At 37.8% G+C, this 23,083-nt stretch overlaps 1 protein-coding gene across 2 annotated transcripts in view; it reads left to right on the top strand.

The window, feature by feature from the left end:
• CPED1 (cadherin like and PC-esterase domain containing 1) overlaps positions 1 to 23,083 on the top strand; it is a 157,760-nt gene that overhangs the window by 66,415 nt on the left and 68,262 nt on the right. The window contains exons 8-17 of one of the 2 annotated variants that reach the window (XM_009464129.2): positions 546 to 688; positions 2,003 to 2,075; positions 3,692 to 3,859; positions 4,876 to 4,980; positions 5,882 to 6,051; positions 8,091 to 8,150; positions 10,983 to 11,050; positions 11,387 to 11,431; positions 13,324 to 13,510; positions 16,423 to 16,591. In XM_009464129.2, the coding sequence (XP_009462404.2) occupies positions 546 to 688; positions 2,003 to 2,075; positions 3,692 to 3,859; positions 4,876 to 4,980; positions 5,882 to 6,051; positions 8,091 to 8,150; positions 10,983 to 11,050; positions 11,387 to 11,431; positions 13,324 to 13,510; positions 16,423 to 16,591 (1,188 nt within the window). The remainder of the gene's footprint in view (positions 1 to 545; positions 689 to 2,002; positions 2,076 to 3,691; positions 3,860 to 4,875; positions 4,981 to 5,881; positions 6,052 to 8,090; positions 8,151 to 10,982; positions 11,051 to 11,386; positions 11,432 to 13,323; positions 13,511 to 16,422; positions 16,592 to 23,083) is intronic. The other variant, XM_087766717.1, reaches the window with a different exon arrangement.

Genomic DNA, 23,083 nt, shown 5'->3' with positions numbered 1-23,083 from the left:
ACTGAGAGGATTCATGAGTCTAAAATCCTCAGGATGTGCAAGAGTCCAGTCAAAACACAGGCTGTGGTGGCCAATCATTTTTTCAACATCTCTCTTCTATATTCTATTTGAAGCTTGTTAACCTGGGGAAAAGATTCATGGTCAAGGTCAAGTGGGATAGCCCTTGGCACAGTATGTTAACAAGAGAAAAGGCTTTTACTTTGACTGTGCTATTACCTACTGCTGAAGAAAAAAGTGTTTGTGGTTTCTGTTGCCTAGAACCAGTTGACAGCAAAAGGTTTTATCAAAGTAAGCTTACACTGTGAGCAGTATTTTTTAAAACCATTAATACAGAGTTTGTTTCTGATATACTTATTTGTAAAAAAAGACTCCTTCTGTACTAGTATGCTGCATGGAGCTTTTCATGCCTCTTTTCTTTGCTGTGCAAATGAATAAGAACTGAAGTTTACATTCTAAAGCAATTTTTACTTCTACCAGCCTTTTAATTTATGATCTTGAGCACTGATTTACAGTAAAAGTTAAAAAATGTGTGATCTCTTTCACAGCTGCAAAGGTTTTTTGAGATGTTCTTCAAAAGCAGTTCTCCCCAACAAGCCTTCAACAACATGAAGGAAGCTATAAGCAAACTTTTACTTATAACTGAGGTCTTCAGTGAATCATCTGCCTCAGGACCAAATTCTTTCAATCAGTAAGTGACTTGCACTGGTCATTGCTATGTTATTGTCAAGATAGCTCCTTAGAGCAGAACAAAAATTGTAGAGGACACATGACTCCTAAAATAACAAAATCCCCTCTATTTCATACTTCCTTATAGAACAAAGTGAGGATGTGCTCCATTTAGGGAGTAAAACTCTTCAACATTCACAGTGTTTCTAGTTTGCAAAAATGTTATGGTGAATACCTAGGACCAGATGCTGTGTTCTGATGAGTGTTTCAGGCAGTACAAATGAACAGAAATCACTCACAACCGGGCTAGTCCTAACATATATAAAGCTGTGTTTCCCTTCAGTGAGCCCTCTGTCATATGTGAAATATTTAAAGTTAGAGTAGCCCAGACTGTTCAGAGCTGGCTGTAACAGGCAATCTGAACAAGAGACACTGTAGAATACTTTGTGAAACGTACCTTATGAAATATACCTAAGCAGCAACAGTCACTTTTCTGTGGGTGTTACATCATTGTAATCACTTCTATTTGAGTGTTACAGTTCTTACACATAAATCAACATTTATTATGTAATATTATTATTAATTAAAATTAATATTTGTTCTATATATGTTATGTCACATCCCTGACATTTTTATGGTAAATAGTAAATAAGTTACTATTTATTACATTTATATGTTTTATAAAGCTATTTGAAAACCCATACCCAGGTGTTTTAGTAGAAGTAATATAAAGATCATTATTTGACTTATGCAAGTTGGAAATAAAGCTTACATTGTGAGTGGAGAGGGTAGTGAGAAGGGGAGGAGCGTAACAGGGATGGAGCTATTTTGACAGTGGTCCAAACTCTAACCTTTTTTTACCAATGGGATGCATATCTCTTGTTTATGTAACCCAAGACTTGCTTAGAGCTCCTGGCCCATGCCTTCAAACATCCCCATAGCTACAGCACAACTCTTTGGCTTCAATGAGCCCAGAGAGTTTCACCATCTATTGCCCTCCAGATGTCATCAAAGCTTTTGCAGGGCCTCATTCTCATCAAAAGGCATTTCCTCCTCCAGTGTAGTTCACCTCCCTCACTGGTTTTAAAGTCAACCATATAAATACACTTTAATATAGCACTGTTTTCATCAGCTCACAATCTGAATCTAGCTATGTTTAATGCTGCCAGCTCTTCTTAGAAATTCTATTTAGTCTGTATCGCATGCTTTCTCTTCACCTATGTGTGTATGTTCTTGCGTATGTTCTCTGGACCCTCTGTGTGTATGTCATTGTAGCATATGTTTCACAACATTACCTAACCTCACTGAATCTGATTCCTGTTATATTGTATTTCAGATGCAGACAATGTTTTCAAATGCTAACCTTTGACATTGGATTCGGCACCTCCATATACCCAGTAGTTCTTGAGGTGAGAAAATGACACAAATTATTGCTTGACCCAAAAAACTTATACCAAAAAGAACACAGCAGGAAACCCTCTCTGACAGTTGCCCTCAGACCTCTAGAAATGTCCAAGTACATTAATATTAATTTTGCTCAACAGTAGAGAGCTGCTGCGGGAGAAACCAGTTTTTAAGGGACAGAGTTCCTGTGATGAAGTTCACCACACCATTGAAGAGTGCAAACCTTTCAATTTTGGGATTACGGGATTATCACCCCAACTGAATATCAGCTAAACAAAATCCATAAGAAGGATTGCATGCAAGTAGAGTTAGGTATTAACTGTGCCAGAACAAAGAGGAAGGGAAGAAGTTAAAATGCCAGAAGTGGCTTTTAGTACAAGTTAAAGCTCTCCATGAATTGTGTTGTACTTCAAATCACCATCTGCTTTGACCTCCACTGTGCTGCCTTCTTCCTGGATGGTCCTCAAGGCCCTCAAGGCCCTCAAAACCAGAGAAATGTGGCCTGTGGCATAAAATCACTGTGCCAGTTTTGTACCACTCCTGCCTCAGAACAGCCTGGCCAGAAACAAAATTGTACTGCTTTCCAGCTGCTTCTCATTACCCCTGTGTATACACATGAATATGTATATACCTAGGTATATAAAATCTTTGTCCATATTTATGGTACACAAAAGGCAAAAAAAATATTAGTAAATATGTCCTGGGAAATTACAGAACACTCTTAAAATTCGACCTCAGTTAAAATCTGTTCAAGGTTGTAGTAACAACAGTGCAGTCAATCTCTTCATCGTTCACAAAACAAAGATCCTTTAAACGCAAAGGAGAAATGGACACATGAAAGAAAGTGTGCACAATTTAAAAAATCCACTAAGACAATATCCTTAATTAGTCTGACAAGACTTGTTTAGCTAGTATAAGAAATGTGATGTCATAACAATACTTGCATACCAGGCTGTAAAAAAACTCTCCCAGGAGTTGCTTAAAAAAGTAAACATAAAGCATAATGTCTACCTGCCTGTTTAGTAGTCTCAACCATCAGCCATAATCCATAAATGTACAGTAAATCAGTAGTGTTTAATAGTTTCTTATGAAAATACAAATTACTTTAAAAAATAATGGTTGATAATTACTATGACATTTGATTTTGAATAGTATCCCTTGGAAACTGTACTGTGCACACACCCCATGCAGCTTGAAGTTATATTTGTGTTTATGATAAAATACTAATTTATTCATATTTTAGAAACATGAGTTTATTCACTGTGTTTATATATTGTAAAATTTATACCTTCATATGTAGTAACTCCTAAATACCTGAGAGAGTTGTGTTAACATATAATCTGACATTTTATTTCTTTTATCAAATTTCAAATGAAACACGAAAAAAAAGCTCTCACATGAGACTGCAATATTGTACTCAATCCACTGGAGGTCAGCAAACATTGCGATGTGTAGCTCTGACAGAAAATGTGGTACAGTATTTGCTATATTGTAATCCTGTCTGTTTTATTAGTGTTATTATGACTTTTTTTTTTATAAATAGTTCCACTTTGGTATATGCGGTAATGAGAAGACTGGACTTGATATCCAAGCTATAAATTCTTATGTTGTTTTCTAACAGGTGCATGAAAACTTTGACTTTCAAGATGAGGATGAATCAAATATTCAGGACCAAACTTTCAAAGAATTTCTTTTTGAAGATACTTTTAAATTTCTCTTATCTAATGAATCCTCAACACCTAGTTTCATAGAAGCTTTACAAAAAATATATGGATCAGCTGTGAGCAAGGTAGTTCATTCCACCATTTTCTTATTATTAACTATTTGAAAATATTTCATTCTAAATTGTATGCCTTTCTGAAATTGTTGGTGCCAACTTATAGAATGAAGGATTTATTTAATCAAAGCTATCTGTTACTGAATTCTGGGGAAGTCATGAATAAAGCTGTAATTATATTGAACAGTTGTATTTTTTTTGAGAAAAATTCCACTCTCAAATTATGACATTTCCCAAAGTACAGTACCTCAAAGATATATTTAAAACTTTAACAAAGTAATTTCCCCACCATTTTTTTTTAAATGGTCTTTTTTAATATACAGGTTTGTGTGTTTTCATAAACCTAGAACTGATTAACTCAAACGGGTAGATTCATGAGCATCAGAATTAAATTTTGTTTCCTACAGCTTTGTGTCTTATTCTAAATGCAAGATCCAATTACTATTTTTTGCATTTATAGGCTCTGTATAAAGTTTGCATCACTTGTGAAATACATTTCTGACAAGCTGGGAACTCCTTTAGCAGTGTTTCTCTCAGTCTGGGCACTTGTAGGGGAGGAGTTTGCAAGACTTCCTCCTCTGCTTGCAAGACTTACAGGGACTACATTATCCTTGCGACTTCTGCCTCTCAGGCAGGTGTGACTAAAACAGGGTCATGGGTTCTAAATTTATGACAGGATAAAGTAGGAAGCTGCAGACATGCACATGTATGATACAATTACCTAAGTCTGTTTTCCTTAGGAGACCAGACCACATTTCAAACTGTCCACTTCAACTGTCTATGCAGTCTATTCCCATGGTAGTTTCTATGGGTTCTTTTCTACGCAAAGCTAATGCAGTCTACTGTATTCTAGACTGAGAAATGGGAAGAGTTATCAAGGAGCTGGCTTGACATGACTTTGGATGAGGTCAGGGAAAGTTGAGAGCTGCTGTAACTTGTCCCTTTGATCACCAAAGGGATTGGGGTCTAATGAAAGCACATTGCTTTCCATGTGATTTCACCAGAATATGCTGCCCTTTCCTTCATAGGATGGAACTTACCACAAAGAAGATGAGCAATGTTTGTCTTTAGAAGAGATAAATTCAATGATAACTTTCATAAAGGAGCTGAAGAGTCTTGGACAATTTGAGCTGGTAAAATAAACAGGGTTTTGTTGTATTGGATACATATTTTATGTAAATCTCTTAACATTTCTCCTTCATTATCATTCTTTGCTGTCTCTGGCACGTGCATTAGGCTGGATGGACGGGGAAGCAGGGAGATAGAGGTTATCCTGATTTTATTTTGGAGGATTTATGGAATTTAAATTAAAGGAGATAAAGAAATAAAACAGAATTTGAGTTGAGGATTCACTGAAAGGGACAGCTAAAGCAGAAACAGAGACCAGAAAATAGAATGAAAGGAAAAGGAGGAAAATTATGTAAATGACTAACGAGTTGGTAAGAAAATAGAATTATAATGAAGCAAAGCAGGTGTGAATGGAAGAACTGGAGACAACACAACACTGGGATCATGACCAGAGAATAGATATAGATTAAAAAGTGGCAAAAAAAGCAGGTGGAATATTTAATATATCTTGTTCATACTTCAAGTGAGTTCATTTTTGGAGAATAGAGATGGAGGAATAACAGTCAGTGTCTGTGAATAGGCAAGGTAGTTAATGAAGGAAATGTATGGAGGAAATGAAAGATCTGCAGCTGGATCTGTTGTTCAGAAAGTCTGCATGATATCAGGATTTCTTCTAGACCTCCTGGATGAGTATCAGAGCTGGAGACTGATGAGGCTTTCTCAAGAGGGATTGAGTTGAATGAATCTGGAATTCAAATCAGAGGCAAAGGAGTTAGACTTCCATGTCAGTACTAGTAATCCTGATTTGCAAGGCTGGGTAAGACAGTAATTTTCTCCACATGTGGGAAAGAGCTTTAATATAAATCCATCCGTATGCTATATACACTGTTTTCTCATCATTTCTCACTTCTTTGCATTTTACAAATATTATAACATGTAATCTCTAATTGGTGTCTCTCTTCTCAGCTTTTCCCTTCTGCTGCACCCAAGATTCAAACTTTACTGCACGACCTTTATCACATGGTAGACCCAATGAGGCGGCTTGGTTCAGTCCTGACTGTGCATTGGTTGCTTTCCAGTTTACTTGAACAATTCCAGTTCATGACTAAAGAGGCACATACAAATCTTTCAGAATGGTAAGACAGCTATTATATGATATGTTCAGGAGTAGTTTCTCAAATGATACTAATTGCAGTAGCTCCAGTGAGCACCATAAAACTTAAACTTTCAGTAGATGTAGGTGGCTTTACAGCAGTTGTGATGAAGATCCAACATCCCACCATGGTGCACTGCCAGCCATTCTGCCATTAGAGTTGCAGCTAGGTTTCTACATAGGACAGTTTTGCCCATTTCTAATACAGAGGACTCTGGGTTAAAAACTTAATTGAAGCTACAGTAAAATGTTTTATAAGAAATATGAAGTGAATTAGGTAGATTGTTTCTGAAGAACTGTAAAGTCAAAATTAGGAGTGCTTACCAAGGTTAAGACCACCTTTTAATTTATTCACCAATTAGAAGCAAAACGGTAAAGAAAATATAAAATTTCAGGTGAAGATCTTTCCGAAAGGGATTAATAATTTTGAGTGGCTTTAAATTTTCTGTCCAACAATAGACAGATCAAAGAGCACCATACTCTGAGATCCTCATTTTAACTGTTTTTGAAAAGCTGGAAAAATATTGTGATGACAAGGTTGGATCCATTGAGCTTCTGGCAAGAGATTTTAACTTTCGTAAGGAGTGGGGGAAGGAGAAAGGAAGGAAGAGAGGAAGGAAGAAAGGGAGGAAAGAAAAGAGTGAGTAAGGAATGAATGGAGAGAAGGAGAAAAGTTGTGGTATACTATATGTTTAGTGTATAATTTGTAAAAAATGTGTTTTCTGTGCTCATTCTGTCCTGGCTAATGATGTTTCATACATATGTATGCCATACTTCTTTACTGACTACAGGCATATATTATTTTGCAAACAAGGGCCTGGGAACAGAAGCATGTTAGAAAATGTGTGTGCTCCATTCCACTAAGTCTCAAGCAAAATGTACAAATGACATTATTTTGTGCATTTTGCTTGGACAACGCCATGACTAATATAAGGCATCTGTAAGATTTCTTAAGTTTTAATTTTGTTCCTCATTGAATTGGGCGTGGCTTTCAGCAAGTCAATAGTCATCTGTATCTTTGTTTGCTTATCTATAAAGTGGAGCTTATACTTTACCACTGTGCTAGGTAACTGTTTTTTAGTGTTTTGAAAATACACAGTTCCATGAATGTGCTAAGTATTATTGTTGTTACTGCAGGCCACTCCATGAAAAGTAACTCAAAGATGCAGCTGCTTGCATTCATGTGTAAGCCCTTGCCCTTTTGCCAAAATATTTAGGTTTGCATATCAAAGCATACCAACCTTTAACAGCTTTCTGTTCTAATCTGAGCTGTGCCACTCACTCACTTTAAGCAAGCCCCTTGGCCTCTTTTTTTTCTTCAAGCTGAACATTATTGTATGTGTATAAATGCATAGAAGTACCATGACCTTTTTCCAGGGCATAGGCCAATCTGCTTCTTTGCACTGTATTTTTCTGAATGGTTAAACTAATAACCCCATTCTGTTCGTTCACTGTATAAAAAAACTTATGTTTTGACATTGCTAAATCATAATCTTCCACTGCTATAGCTACGTGCATGTGATAGCGATGCATGTGTCAGATATGCATGTAATTATACTTAATTGCAAAGAAGAAAGAGCTTAGTAGAGCTTACTCCCCAAATAATTCAGGTATGCATTTTCTTTGAGCTTTGATTAATCTTTTCTGAGATTCCCAGCTTTGATGAGTTTGTATATCAGAACACTTTTCCTGAATTTCGTCAGCTAAGGCCACGTTGTTTGGTTGATTTATTTAACAGTTCTTATTTCTCTGACTATGCAAAATTAGTATTTCCATTTACAAAATCCAGTGATTTGCATAGCTGACTGTCCAACCAGACAAGCATGGATACTTATGGGAAAAATAATGACTTCTGACTTAGGTCTTGTACAGTTATCTTGTTCACTGATCATGAATCCATCCATAGGATGGAGACAGGATTTAAAGGAGTTTCCTGGTGTACTTTTCTTAACCCATTTCAACGACATGACTCATATTGAAACCTTAAATGGTATTAGTGAACTCTCTGAATTCCTTCCACAGGAGAAGTAAGAAGAACTCTAGAAACTCATCTCAAGCTATAATGAAATGGTTACAGCCTAGGTGAGAATGACCATCACAGATGTATTGGTATAACACATGACAAAGTTCTTTGAAAGTGATGGAGTTGTACTACCTAACATGTGCACTGAAATTAATTTTCTGCATTGTTTGTGCACTGTTTTTCAACTCTATGCAGTTTCAACTTGTGATATGACTGACTAAGACATACATCATTACTGTCTTTTAGAATAGGAGCTATGAAGTACCGTGGCAAGTATGTTTGGCCATGTCAGACAGCAGAGTAGCATGGGAGAATCAGATTAGTGAGAAACGCTAACCCTTTTGTATTTGCGTAAGACAAAAGCCTAAGCAGGTCAATAAAGTTGCAAATGCTTTTATGAAATCAACTGATATATTCGGAAAAGTGTTACTAGCTTCCTACATGCAAGCCCTTCATTAGGTCAAAATAGAAGCAGCAGCCCTCAAACTGAATTTGGGTTGAAAATAATTCCTTGGAGTTTAACTTGGTCATGCTCATCACCTGGGTGGTTTGAGAAACAAACATGGTTCGGACTATGAAGCAGAAGAAGACAACAGCAAGGGAGTTTGGGATAAGATCACTGATCTGCAATGGGAAGAATGAGAGAGAGAAGGACGGAAGGAGGGAAGGAGAGAGACAGTTGGTATTAACTACCAGGAAACAATCCCACTCGAGTGTGCAATGTTGTAGTTCTCTTTTGAAGATCAGCACAAGATACTTCATTCAGTGAACCAAATGCGCTCATGGAAATTCTGTGACTGAAGCCAAGCAAACACTCTACAAAACAGAGAGTTCACACTGCTAGTTAGTCAAACAGAAAAAAATTGCTAGTGATTATGTTTCACAAAATTACCTCCGGTGGCTCCTCATTTTCAAGAGAGACCTACAAAACATCATCTGAAGAAATAAAAATCATAACTCTACTGAACACTGAAATATAGTCTTAACATTGACTTTATGACCCATTAAGAATTGGACCATCCACAACTAACACATGCATCAGAGGTCCCAAAAGTGACCAGATTTTTTCCGTTTTATGTTTTAATCTTATGAAAGATATTATCTATTTCTATACATCCTTCATTGTTTATGTCTCTGATTGCTTACACCATCAGAGCTACATTACTATTGCTGCTGTCATTCCTTTCACTTTTTCGTTTGCTGAATCAGAGAGATTCCTAAAGGACAGGTTCACTGTCAATAGTTCGTGATGTACACAGCAGGGGTCTCTCAAAAGGTACAATCACAAGCATGCATTCACCTAGGGTACCTGACATATAGTCATTAGTTTCATTAGAGCTAATTGCAAAGCATGTAGGCAACACACACATCTGCGCTTGATAGCTCCTCCAAGGTACTAAGTAAATAAGGGGCCGCTCATTCAGATGAAGGTCTTGAGTAACAGCGTGTGAAGGAAAGGACTGTGCAGAGTCCAGGATCTCAGCTGCTCCCTGCCTGAGGAAGAGCTTCATAACTGCACTGTTCCTCAGTCCTGCCAGCTGCAAGGAGCTTGGACAACGGAAAACTTCATGGTGCCGATGACTAAAAAGTCCAGTCTTCAGCAGAGATAAATACAGTAATCTGAGTATCTTTCTGTAATGTCATTTCTGAATATTACATTTTGATACCCTGCTGCAATTAGGTAGAGTTATTATATGTCTCAATGTTGTCTGACGATAACCTCAATCTCTTTAGAGAATTGACGTGTGCAGGTCATGCAGTTCCTTTGCGAGCCGGAGCCGGTGGTGGCTGCCACACTCCTGAGGTGTCGTCTGGCTAAACAAAAGTCTGGCATTTTAGAGAGTTAAAACATCTTGTTTTCACCTTACAATAAGATTTGGGACTGGACAATGAAAAAAGGAACAGTGGAGAGAAAAAATGTATTTGACAGGTGTTAGCCATTACTTCCTTGGCAAGCAGAAAGAGGGGTGCAAAATAACTTATAACTTGGAAAACAAACTTTCTAATAGTTTGTTAAGTGCCTCCTTTGAATGTGCATGAAATCAGGGCAGTGTCTAGACACCGCAAGCTCAAAACTACATGTTCATACGCATACAGACACACACAGGTCTACCAGCTTCTTCTTTCATTCTATGGAAAACACTGGGAGGAAAGCATGTGAAAGTTTCAAGAAATACTAATGGATCTCTAAAAAGGTCTTATCAGCCAGAGGTCCAGTACATGGATTGGAGAGAAGCCTACTGCCTTTCTCCTACTATGCTCCCAAAATGCTACATGAAAGAAAAAAAATCTGCAGATTTAGCAATATGGGCACCACTGCCGAATTGTTGCCATTGACTTGTCTTTTTTCACTAAGGATTTTTATATATACACTCTGGACGTTGATCGTGTGATTTGTTTTGAGTAAGCAAACAAATCAAAACACACATATATGTTCCATTATATGAATTCATGCTAAATGTCAGTACAGATATTCACCTTGACACAGGCCTTCATTTATATTTAATTCTTTTTGAACAAAGTCGAACTTTAACCTCAAATATATACAAAAAAGAATCATACAAACAGTTAAGAGATATGGTTTGGGTTATTTTATTCTTGGCTATAGCCACTTTTCCTTTTCCCAGCAATACAACTAAGTCTTGAAATTTATTTCTGGTTTTCTTTTTTCATGTTATGTGCTACCATTTATTATGGAATATATGTTTTCTGTCATGTTCATTCAGGTAATATTGCTAATGCTGGGAATGTGAATCCAGAAGGTTCGTCTTTCCATAGAGAATATTAAAATACCATGTGTCCTGGGTTGCCACATAGAAATTTTTGAAAAATGTTCCATGGTTTCTGTTCCTTCCATTCATGTAGAAATATGTCTGCTATTGAATTGACAGGAATTCTTCTCAAGAACATGCAAGTCCTAAGCAGAATGTTCCTTCTTACTTCAGGAAGAATCATGAAGGTAAGGGATCAGAGTAAGGTCTTTCATATATGGTATGTTTTTTCTATTTGTGCTACTTCTGATGACAACATGTATGGTTTAGATTACATTGTTTTGAATTCCAGCTGGAAGGTCTTGGCTTACTACATATAAAAGACCAATTTCTTCCTTATCTGTGTAAGTTGTTCTGCTCAGCCGATGAGCAGTGTTCATGGGCCTAAAGCAAAGATCTCACACTGAAAATAATAAAAGTACACTGTTTTTTTTATAATTAACACAATGAGAGTTCCTTCTCCTGTAGGATTGTGAATCAGACTTAGAGCAGAAAATTATTAATTGTTTCTGTTTATCTTTCAGCATTGGATGATGCCAAGAAGACTAAAGAAAGACAATGCAGTTATGGTAAGTCAAGGTCTTTCTAGACCACTAAGGGGAAGAAAGAGAGATTACTTTAACGAATTTATTGGGTTTTCCTGCATAACCTTTCAGTGAATGCAGTGCCTGTGGGCTGTTATGTAAAAAAAAAAAAGGATTTTTTAAGTAGCAAGAATGTTTATGAATCACTCAATAATTGGACTATTATGTTAAATAAGCCTCAAGCACGAAGTTAAACATTGCTATGTGTGCATATTAATGTGAGTATTCCAGCACTCATTGATCCCTTGCAGCACTTCAATAGACTTTTGCCCCTTATTTCCAAGAACTTTAGCATACATTTGTTCTTGTGGAATAACCTTTAAACTTGTATGGATTTTAATCAGCGTTGTATAAGGCCAGTCTTCAGCTCAATGGTGGAGTTTTAAAGAGCTGCTTAAGAGATGAAGAGCTTTTCTAAAATATCTGCTTGTAGGAATATTTAAAGTATATTTAAAGATACATAAAGATGTAAAGTATATTTGTCTTTGGTGGGAGCAATGCTTTCTGCTGCCTTCCTCATCGACACCTTGTCTGAGGGGTCGCTTTATAAATGTGAAACAATTGCTCTGCGGTGGAAAGGCTTTTCTACCCATTGATCCTCGTTTGCCCTCTGTTACTGATCTCATGGTGCCTCCAGGAACTCCTCTGTGTCAGTCAGAGGCCAGAAATGCTTCTGGGCTGGCTGACTGGCATCGCCATTCCAATTGCATGATATTTTATTTTGAAAATACCTCACTTCATTTTATTTTGAAAATTCCTCCTCATTTTTAAGCTAATAGTGAGATAACATTTCTAGGTAAGGCATACAGGATCTGGAGAACTCTTTATACTCATCTGTAGGATTTTTTAAAATACCTTCTGAGTGTCAACTTATAAGCCTCTATTCCCCTACAAGTCTAGCCCAAATTCTGCTCTTCCACTCTAACTTCCTTTACATTTTAATCCATGCAAGAGAGTGCTGAAATTGCCCTGTTTTGTTTCTCAAGGCAGATATTTTGAGGTAGAAAAGGCCCACAGAGAACTGCTTGCATCCTTTATGACCCTTTTAAGACATGTTTTAAGCCACAAGGTTTTTCAGATATTATAGTAAAAGAGTTTCCTGGATGGAGTATTTTCTAAGTACCCAGTTTTAAACACATACTAGAGAATATATGTGGAAAGAAAGTTTTGAATGTGTAATTATACTGTAAATCTGAATCCAATAGGTTGGATTAAAATATTTGTCATAAGTGTGTTACCAGCAAATAATTATTCTCATGAGTCATTTGGCAAACACTACAAAATAAAGGATACATTTGTGCAAATAGGATTTGATCGTGGAGATTTCACACATAGGGAAGGAGCTGGAATTTGTTGATTTAGGAGTTTTAATAAAACATTCTTCCAGCTGTACTTCAAATGACCCCATGGGTCTAGATATCTCCATGTGACTTGTTCTTATGAACAGTGAGAGTATGTCTAACTTATTTTGATTTTTATTGGCAATTACACACATACATAAACCCTGTACACAGGCTGGTACCTAAGTAGGCTATGAATTTTGGCCTAACTCTTCTTTAAGTTTCAGTTAACCAACTGGAGACAGGATCTCCCAGACCTAATCCTTGCATTTTCAAAGGCTTACTCAGGCTTTGAGTTTTGTGACTCTGACTAGAGTCATTGGGCATTGAATGATTAAAATCCCTCCAGGGTCTAAAAATTTCTCTCAAGTGCCAATACAAACTCCATTAAGACCTTGCAGCAGGATTTTCAGTCTCAGAGTGACCAGGCATTAAAAATCGTGCCACTGTACATGTTATCAATCTGCCAGAAGTTGCATGTTACTTAAAAATGTTCATACATTTCACAGTTTTTTCTTTGATGCCTTCTTGGAACAGATAAAGATACCCTATCTCATATCAGGCAGATCTTCACCAGTCCACAGCTGGACTTGAATCCTCAGTTTAACCCAAAGATAAAAGAATATTATGCAGAAGTCCCATTCGACATGGTGACGGTGAAGATAGGAGCAGAACCCTCTAACTGTCACTGCCAAGTACACCTTGACGAGAAGAAAGGGCCAAGGTATGAGCAACAAAATATAAGCGTAAAAATTAAAGTGTCCTTAACTTTGTAAGCATGTCAGAATATTACAGAATTGTTTTGTGTTTCCAAAAGCACAGAATGCCTATAGATCAGTCACAGGAAACTCAGAGGGAGTTCAACGCTCAGAAATTTGTATTTATTTGTCAGTGTCCTGAAGGCAATGGTAATATGTTCTCAAGCCATAATTAACCCTAGCTTTACAGAGTGCACAGTTGCTAGCATTTTCCCCAGCTTCTCCAGTCACTGACAGCACTAAAGCTGGGTGGGAACAGACGATCATTACACTGTACACAGTAGACTGCAAAGAATTTGAGCTTTCGTATCCAGGCTTTGATTTTGCACTGTGGCCTAAGCTACTGCCTTGCTGGGCTTGGTCCCTGAGCCAGCAGTCTGCATACATAGGTCAGAGTAGGGCAGCTGGGCTCAAAAGAAGAAATAAGTTCAAGTTTACTCATTCAGCATGATCCATTTTTGTCAGAATTATATTATAAGGGATTGTCATAGAATCATAGAATCATTTAGGTTGGAAAAGACCTTTAAGATCATCGAGTCCAACTGTTAACCTAGCACTGCCACATCCACCACTAAACCATGTCCCCAAGCACCACATCTTTTAAATACCTCCAGGGATGGGGACTCAACCACTTCCCTGGGCAGCCTGTTCCAATGCTTGACAACCTTTTCAGTGAAGAAGTTTTTCCTAATGTCCAATCTAAACCTCCCCTTGTGCAACTTGAGGCTATTTTCTCTCATCCTATCCCTTGTTACTTGGGAGAAGAGACCAATGCCTACTTCACTACCACCTCCTTTCAGGTAGTTGTAGAGAGCAATAAGGTCTCCCCTCAGCCTTCTCTTCTCCAGACTAAACAACCCCAGCTCCCTCAGCCACTCCTTGTAAGACTTGTGCTCTAGACCCTTCACCAGCTTTGTTGCCCTTCTTTGGACAAGCTCCAGCACCTCAATGTCCTTCTTGTAGTGAGGGGCCCAAAACTGAACACAGTATTCGAGGCGCGGCCTCACCAGTGCCAAGTACAGGGGGACGATCACTTCCCTAGTCCTGCTGGCCACACTGTTTCTGATGCAAGCCAGGATGCTATTGGCCTTCTTGGCCACCTTGGCATGCTGCCGGCTCATATTCAGCTGGCTGTTGACCAACACCCCCAGGTCCTTTTCTGCTGGGCAACTTTGCAGCCATTCTTCCCCAAGCCTGTAGCATTGCATGGGGTTGTTGTGACCGAAGTGCAGAACCTCATACAGTTGGCCCTGGCCCATGAATCCAGCCTGTCCAGGTCCCTCTGTAGGGCCTTCCTACCCTCCAGCAGATCAACACTTCCACCCAATTTGGTGTCATCTGCAGACTTACTGAGGGTGCACTCAATCCCCTCATCCAGATCCTTGGTAAAGACATTAAACAGAACTGGCCCAGTACTGAGCCCTGGGCAACACCACTTGTGACCGGCTGCCAACTGGATTTAACTTCATTCATCACCACTCTTTGGGCCCAGCCATGCAGCCAGATTTTTACCCAGAGAAGAGCACACCTGTCCAAGCCATGACCAGCCAGTTTCTCTGGGAGAATTCTGTGGGAAACGGTGTCAAAGACTTTACTAAAGTCCGGGTAGACAACATCTTTCCCTCATCCACTAAGTGGCTCATCATGTCCTCAGCAAGAGTTCCAGCTTATCTGATCTTTTAGAGGAGTATAAAGCTGAAGGATAGGGGAGAGAGTAAAGTCATCACTAAACATCAGGTTTGAGCACTGACCCACAATCATCCATGATGTTTAATTGCTACTATGATCATTGGCACAGTTTTGGCTTTCCTAACTAGCTCTCTCACAGACAGCAACATGTGCCAGGGACAATCCCAATATGAATTCTGGGCATGACCTGGTTTTGGATGTTGGGAAGGACAAAAAGTGTTCATTTATCTGGGTCAAGTACCTCAGAACCAGACTACTGGCTTATTTACATACTAGCCATTAGGGGATAAAATGGAGAGCAGGAACAATGATTCACTTGGGAGGAAGAATCCTTAACTATTAAAGAGCTAGCTTTGCTTCATGGCATGAAGCGTTTATGCAACACACCATCTTTTGACTAAAGCAGATGCTTTAGCCTAGAATGTCTGCTAATAACCAGACAGTCTGTACAGTTGTTACTGATCTAATGCCTAATATGTTTCCTGTATTTTCAATAAGAAATTAGTCTTGATTTATCATTTCAAAAGAAGCTTCCATAAAATTCTTCTACCCAACTTTTTAGTGTTTTAATGTTAACCACCTTGGCAGTCAGCATGGATACATGTGAAAAACTTAAGAGATTTCTTCCTTGTAAAAGGAAAACAGAATAGCACTATGTCCTTTACACTGAAAAGTAAAAGCCCTTGGATGTGCCGGTTCTATGTCTTTCAGCATTTCTCATTTCCCTGCCAAGGGAAGAAGAGCACAGTCCAGCTTTGCTTGTGTCTGTCACTCTGAGCAGTTTGTCTGGGACTCCATCACATTTGGCTAGTGGACAATTTCAACAGCTAGCTGACACCTCTGATTTTGTTTGTGTCCCTGCTGACTTCACCATGAACTTGGACCTGCCAGGAATTATTGTCCCTAGTGGCTTCATTCATAGATTTACTGTCAGAATTGTTGCCACTGCCACTGAAGCTGCTTTCACTAAATTTCACTGTTAGTATTTTGTCTTCCTGAAAGAATTGTAAATTGTTAGAAATCTTATTTTACACTTTTTTATTTAAAATCATATGTATTTTGTAAGAGAAAGAAAATGTTAGAAACAGAAGCCTCAAGGAGCAAGTAAAGTTTAGCTGCTATAGATAAAGCAGTGTAAATCTTTGTTTCTTTAGTGTTTATTCCACTTCTTTCCTGTTTTGCCTTGCAGCATTGCTAACTACCCCCTTGGCCTCGGTCTGAACAAAGTCATCGTTCTCGTAACAGATGATTCCCAGCCCAGTCCTCAGGTTGTGAGCAGCTACAAAATCACAATTTATCGAGAGGACCGCCCTAGTCTGCCTTTGTTTGATGACTACATGATGTGTGGGTTTGTGCAGGTACTGTCTCTATATTCTTTTGCTGTACAAATTAATAGTGAATTTAACTGGTTTCTGTTCATCCAGTGGTATAAATTAGGGTACCTGGGCCAAAGCTGGTGTAGAGTCAGTTTTGGTGAGATTAGAATCTGCTTTCTAAATGCTATAATTGTATGAAATACAGCATTTACACAATGTTTTTGGATATAAAAAGTAAGTCCAGTGTAAGTACCTGTTACAGTTACCGTGTATTTGAGAGCTCCAGGTTAATTAATCCTTACTTTGGTCAGCCAAAATCTTACCCATCAGAGAGCTGCTGTTTGCTTGTGAGAAAACAGTCCTTCTGTATCCCGCAGTGGGTAGACTGCAGTTTTCATAACTGTCTCTCTATGACACTGGAGCCATGGAAATCCTTTTACCAAGACAGATATTTATGATGATGGCGTGTTTATCAGTGTTCAAGACAAATGCTGCTAGATAATTTATGAATGAAAAATGTTTATTCTAGAAGACAACACAGTGGAAAAAACTCACTGATGATTCTGAAGGAAGGGATGATTGCCGCTTGCATCACATTTATCCAAATATAAGTTTGGGAATGCAAATAAATTACTGCTAACAAATAACAATCCTTAGGACGCAGTGGGTCTCTTGAATGAAAAAAAGGGTGAGGGTCTGTCCAATATGGCCAAAAAGGGGCTGGAGAAGGGGAGCTCAGGCTGAATTAGACACAAAATTGGAAGAAAGATAATGAAAGAAAGGAACAGTGAAGCTTTCAGTTAGTGAAACTATGGTGATAAAGATATTCTTCATAAGATAGAAAACCTGGGATGCAGGCTGGAGCAGAGCTGTTTGGATTCCAAAGTCTGAGGACTAAACGTTGGTACTTGATATGGTGGGCAAAGGTAACCCAGCTGATTCAAAGAGGGAAGTGACATGGTAAATCATAATCAAGGGCAGTAGTTTCGTCTGTGGGATTTTAGGCAGATTAAAAGGTTTGGTGGGTTCACTCTAAATATTAGAGCATCCAGGAGGAATATATTTCATCACAATTAATTCTGCAACCAGGAAGCAGGATTTTCAAAACCACAGTGTTGAAACTGTCATCCATGTTCATGTCAAATATCTAATCCTATCTTTATTTATCATCTTCTTTACGAAGATCTTTTTATATATATATATCCTTTTTGTAAAACTTATTTCCCTTCTCCGGATTCTTTCTATATACTGCAGAAGAGGTTGGGAGACCAGCGTGGGAAAAGGTAGAGCATTTTATGTGATGGGACTGATCAAGAGGAATTTTTCTTTTCTTGTGGAGAAATAAGCACTGGGGCTTAAAACAGGAGCCAAAGAGATTATAAATGTTGATAGCAAATTGTATGTTGACAATAATTATCTCAATCTGCAAATCAGAACTGTCAGAGAAAATGTATGTAGTAGTCATAGCCTACTGACTGCTGATCAGAATACCTGATTGTGGTGCTGTCTGGCCCTCTACCTATTCTTTGTCTCTTCTCTTTCACTTATCTTACAAGCTCAAAAGGTCAAGGACCATCTTCTTGCTCTTCGTACTGGCTCAGCACTAGATCTAGTAGTTGTTACAGTAAAAAGAATAAGAATAAAAACATATAATACCTAAGATTTCAGTTCAGGTGTACAGCAATTTGCCTGACACCTTAGGTGTGAATTAGTATGAAAAGGAGAGCAGTGATAGGTTGAGCTGGAGTTATATTACTAGGAGAACACACTGGCTGGAAAGATGTGAGGAAAGCTCCTCTCGTTGCCCAATTTGGGGCATGTATCTGGGTGTAGGAAGAGGATTTCAATGTCACACACATCCTCCCACACTAGAGTTTACACTGTTGTTAATGTTTTATGATAGCATTTATGAGACTCAGTATGAATCTTTGAAGCACTGTGAAGGCAAAGAGATCTAGAATGATAAAAATGAGAAGTGTTTTAGAAGTTTATTTTGATTGAGCTCGATTTTCTGCTCATCTGTGAATAACTGCTCTCTAATTAATATAATTGCTCAGAGCTAGGGAGGACTTCAGGAGTTTAGAGTAAAAATGAGATGAAAAGCATTCTTCTGGTATCTAATGAGGACTGTGAAGATACAGTATGAGATTCTAAAACATTTTTTTTAGATATGTTAAAGGCAAACTTATCAGAGAGTGCATTTAAAAAACAAACGAAAGCTGGAGCTGGAGATAGAAATGGCATTTTAAAACACTAAAAGCCTGCATTTTTTCCCCTTTTCCCTATTTGCTAGAACAGAATTTATTGCCTTTTGCTTAGAGTGATGTTTTTTATCAATACAAAACTCAGGTCTTAAATAGCATCATTACGTTCTGCTTTTCCTGTCAGAGAACATTATGCGCTCTTGCAGGGAGGGTTAATACACCCTGATCAATGGCATGAATGCTTGTTCTCTTAGTAACAAGACACCTGTTTTAGGAGCAAAAGGATAAATACAGTGTGAACTGATGGAGTCTCCTTTGGACACTTGACTAGGCACAACTGGGATCACACATGGGGAGAGAAAGGTCACTGACAGTGGTGTGGTCTTTCTCACAGAAGGCTTCAGTTAGAATTCTAATCCAGCAACATTTTTTCCTGACTTTCTTTTATGTTTAATCCCATTAGGATATTCAGGTTTCACTGCAAGATGATACTATAAGGAAGGTTACAATAAAAAGACAGAGTACAGGATGTTGTTTCCAGTCTTCTAACAATTCTCATGCAGTTGAATAATCCTGGATTAATTTCAAGGCTATTGAGTTAAGAAGTCTGTGGTTCCAAGCCTTTCAGCCCCTAAAAGGGTAAAAAATATTGTCCTTTCTACTTTTTGATAGCAGCTATAATACCCTCATTAATACCTAATTAGTAGGGGATGAACTGTGGCATCACCATAGCACCTTCAGCAGCTTTGGTTGCATTTCTTTGTGTGTTCTGCATTCTGACAGTATTGCTTGGACTGGAAATGGAGAGGTTATTGGTTTGTGCTTTAACTTAATTTTGTGCAATTGTTGACAATATTCAAATTAAGTGTCCTTGAGAGAAGTGGTGCCATTTCATTATCACCTGTGAAGCTGTGATACCAAGATAGGCAGAACACAAAGCAAGCAGCAAAAACCAGTGAGCTCTTAAGACAGGGACATCAGAATTATCCTGAAGTGAAAGATCCCAGACTACATACACACTGCCATAAAGGACAAAATATTTTATTCATTCTTGCACCGCCCATTATCTTTAAACTGCAAGCAGATTTCTCTATGCCTCACTTGCAATATGTGGATGCTACCTCTTTGATTGTTAATCTTTGCCTAGTTGCAATCATGGAAAGTAACTGGTGATGTGCTTAGGGAACTTTGTTTGACACTGCGAACTTTTGTACCTATAGTGTCCTGCTGGCACGTTTTGGTTTATTGTGTCTTTTTTTTTTTTATTTTAGTATTTTTGTATTTAGTATTTTTGTATTTTAGTAACAGTTATACAATAAATACAGTTATTTATTCGGTTTTGCATTTGCATTTTAAGTAATGGATAGCTAATATTATATTTTATAGCCATACTGTGTATCATTCGCTTTGCCTGTGCATTCATATAAAATGTGAAAAAGTACTTTCCCGAATCAGTGCAGTGCAGTGGGCTGATGCTCTGGCTGTCCTACAGCTTTCTCAGGTCTGAGAGAATGGACTTACAGGAGAACAGCTTTAAAAACTTTCCTAATCTTCATAGAACACCTTCTTCTTAAGTACTATTACGTCTTATATTTTTATAAATGCTTTTATTGTATTCATCTCCTAGAGTCCAGATAGCATAAGAAGTCCAACAGATCTGATAATGAGATACTGGTATAGCATTGCTGACTGTGTAACACCAAATGGCTGCAATGCAGCTGGCAACAAGATGCTAGCAACAAGATGTTGACTTCTCTTTCTGCCTACTAAACTTCCATTGATGAAAAAGCAATTAAGTTCTAGGCCTAATATAATAACTATATTTAACTTTACTATAGTCTTCGAGGGGTAGAGATGAGAAAACCCTTTAGAAAGGAATAAGCCTTTAAAAAAAATCATTTTTTTGTTATGTAAGATATGAGAATACTTATTCTTTTTTCAGCTCAAGTTATAAATTTCCCAAGGAAAATAAAATGGGTTTACTTCATTTTAAACTGTTTACTATTACATTTACAATGCCTTTCATACCAGACAGTACAATTAAAAACTGTCAATTATAGAAACATGAATTAACTCTTTGCCTAGTGCTTTCATGCAAAGATTTCAAAGAAACTTGCAAATATTAAATAATGTCCATAAAATAAAAAGAAAGAATAAAAAGCTTAGGAAAGAAACAAAGAGCTTGTCCTGCAGTAGGACAGGCTTGAAGCACTTTAGTCTCTTCTGTATTTCCCATTAGCTGCATTAGCTCTAGTGTGACCCCCATTGCAAACCACCCATCTCTTCTGTCCTTAGGACATGGCGGATGCCATGTGCAGACTCTTAGGTTTTACAGTGCTTGTTGTAGCAGCAGCTAACCTTCTTGGCAGTTCTGGGTTTGAGTGTCTTGCTTGAAAACACACAGAAAGTGTATCTCTGGAACTCAATATACAGCCTAATTATATCAGCAACCAGACTGTGTCTTATTTGCAAAGTTAGCTTACTTCCCTTTCAGGGAATAAAAGAATATCCATTATAGGAGCAATCATGCATTGCATTCTTTAGTCTTCTCATATCTAGAGCTGGTGAGAATTTTTTTCAGTGGTTTTGAATTTTTCAGAAAACAACAAAAAGTGCCCCAAACTTAAAAAAAAATAGTTTGAGTCCATTTTTTTTTCTTTTTCTGTTTTTTAAAAGCTTTCTCATTATGGAAAAAAAAATATAAAGAAAAGCATATGCTTTCTTCAAAAGAAGATGTTTTGATTCAAAGATGGTTATTTGATTAAAAGAGATTAAAATTTGAAATTTATATTGTCATAACTGTTAAGTTAGAGATTTTATCTATTGTGCAGTCCAGAATGCTAACTGTGTTTTCAAGGAGGGAGTAGCTGGGACAAGCAAAAAGGCCACTCATTATTAGATCTGAAATACTCCTGCCTATACTGTTCAGAAACACTGGTGAGAGCATAGTATGACAGTCATTTTTTCCAGGAGCAATGCCAACTTAAGCATCCCTTTCCCTGCCTGCAGCTACTCATGAACCAGATGGGAGAACTTTTTTTTTTAAATGGACTAGTTTCTAGGATAAGGTTCCCAATCTCTCTATGTGAACACAAGGGAAGGAGTAGGTGCATGGGCAGGAATGAGCAGCTGGGCACAGAAGAGTGGTAGTGGGTGCTGCTTAAGGCAGCTTTTGCTTTCTTCGTGAAAGAAATCCACATCGAGATTGAGTTTAAAGCTCTTGTGAGTGTACAGTTATAGCTGTGCAGAAAAAACAGAGACCTGGTTTTAAATGAGCAGGAGCTTCATGTTCAGAAATTATAGAAGTAATTTAAATAAAGCACAACTTATTTTGTTTTTTGTGTGCCTGCAGCCCACTCACCAGGAAAGACAAAGCAGTGTTCACATAACCTTGAGGAGCAAATATGTAGCAAACTGAATACATTATTAAATTGGAGGCATTTCAGATGAAAGTCACAAAATTATTACAGCACTAGTACAGAGAAATTGCCATAAAAAGAAAGGTGAGGGCTTATATCTTCAACTGCTGTATGTCAACATGGTTCAATTAATTTCAGGGGAGCAATTCCAAATTACACTGATGGAGTACCTGTCCTGACAGAAACATATGGCTAAATTTTCTTCCATTATATATGCCAGGCAGTGTTAGTGAGTGAATTCACTTGCATAAAACTGCTGAAATTGTTAGTGATTTTCCTAAATATTCATGGTCAAACAACAGCTCAGGAAAGCCTAAAAACTATTTGAAGGCATATTAAAGTATTTAAAGATCAAAGGACATATAATCACCATTCATTATAAGTATAAAATGAACAAGCACCTAAATCTAATAACACAACCTGGTGCTTCTAAAAAGTATATTTATGAAGATATAGAAGGTAGAGGTGTAAATAATAGATACAGTGAGCTAATTTGCAAGTAGAGAGTTAATTTCTGTGTGTATCTCAGAACAAAATGTTTTGTCAAGTCAGCATATTCTGGCTTTGTCAACATCTATACCATTGGGGAAAGAAGGCTTGCCACATTTTCTTAATTATAACAAGGACTTTTGTGATGATTTAAAGCATTGCTTTGTAGATGAGTCAGAGGAACAATTAACCATTGTGGTGGATCTTCTTTATATTTATGCTGTTCTGTACTGAACTCCTTTTGGATTCCAGTATCAGAGATGTAGCTGTTAGGCTGGTATCTTGATCAGTGGCCAGTATGTGCTGCTTTAAGGAAAGGTCTCAAAAGCTCAAAAGAGCATAGATCTGTCCTTTGGGGGAATTAATGTAATTCTCTGGGTTTTCTCTAGAAATAAAACACTTGCTTCTTTCACCTACACAGT

Source organism: Nipponia nippon, unplaced genomic scaffold (assembly GCF_047370975.1).
Source record: "Nipponia nippon isolate SJK-2023a ecotype South Korea unplaced genomic scaffold, ASM4737097v1 scaffold_3, whole genome shotgun sequence".
In the NCBI taxonomy this organism is placed as follows: Eukaryota; Metazoa; Chordata; class Aves; order Pelecaniformes; family Threskiornithidae; genus Nipponia; species Nipponia nippon.
Note: the sequence above shows the minus strand (reverse complement) of the source record. Positions and strands in the feature narration are given on the sequence as shown.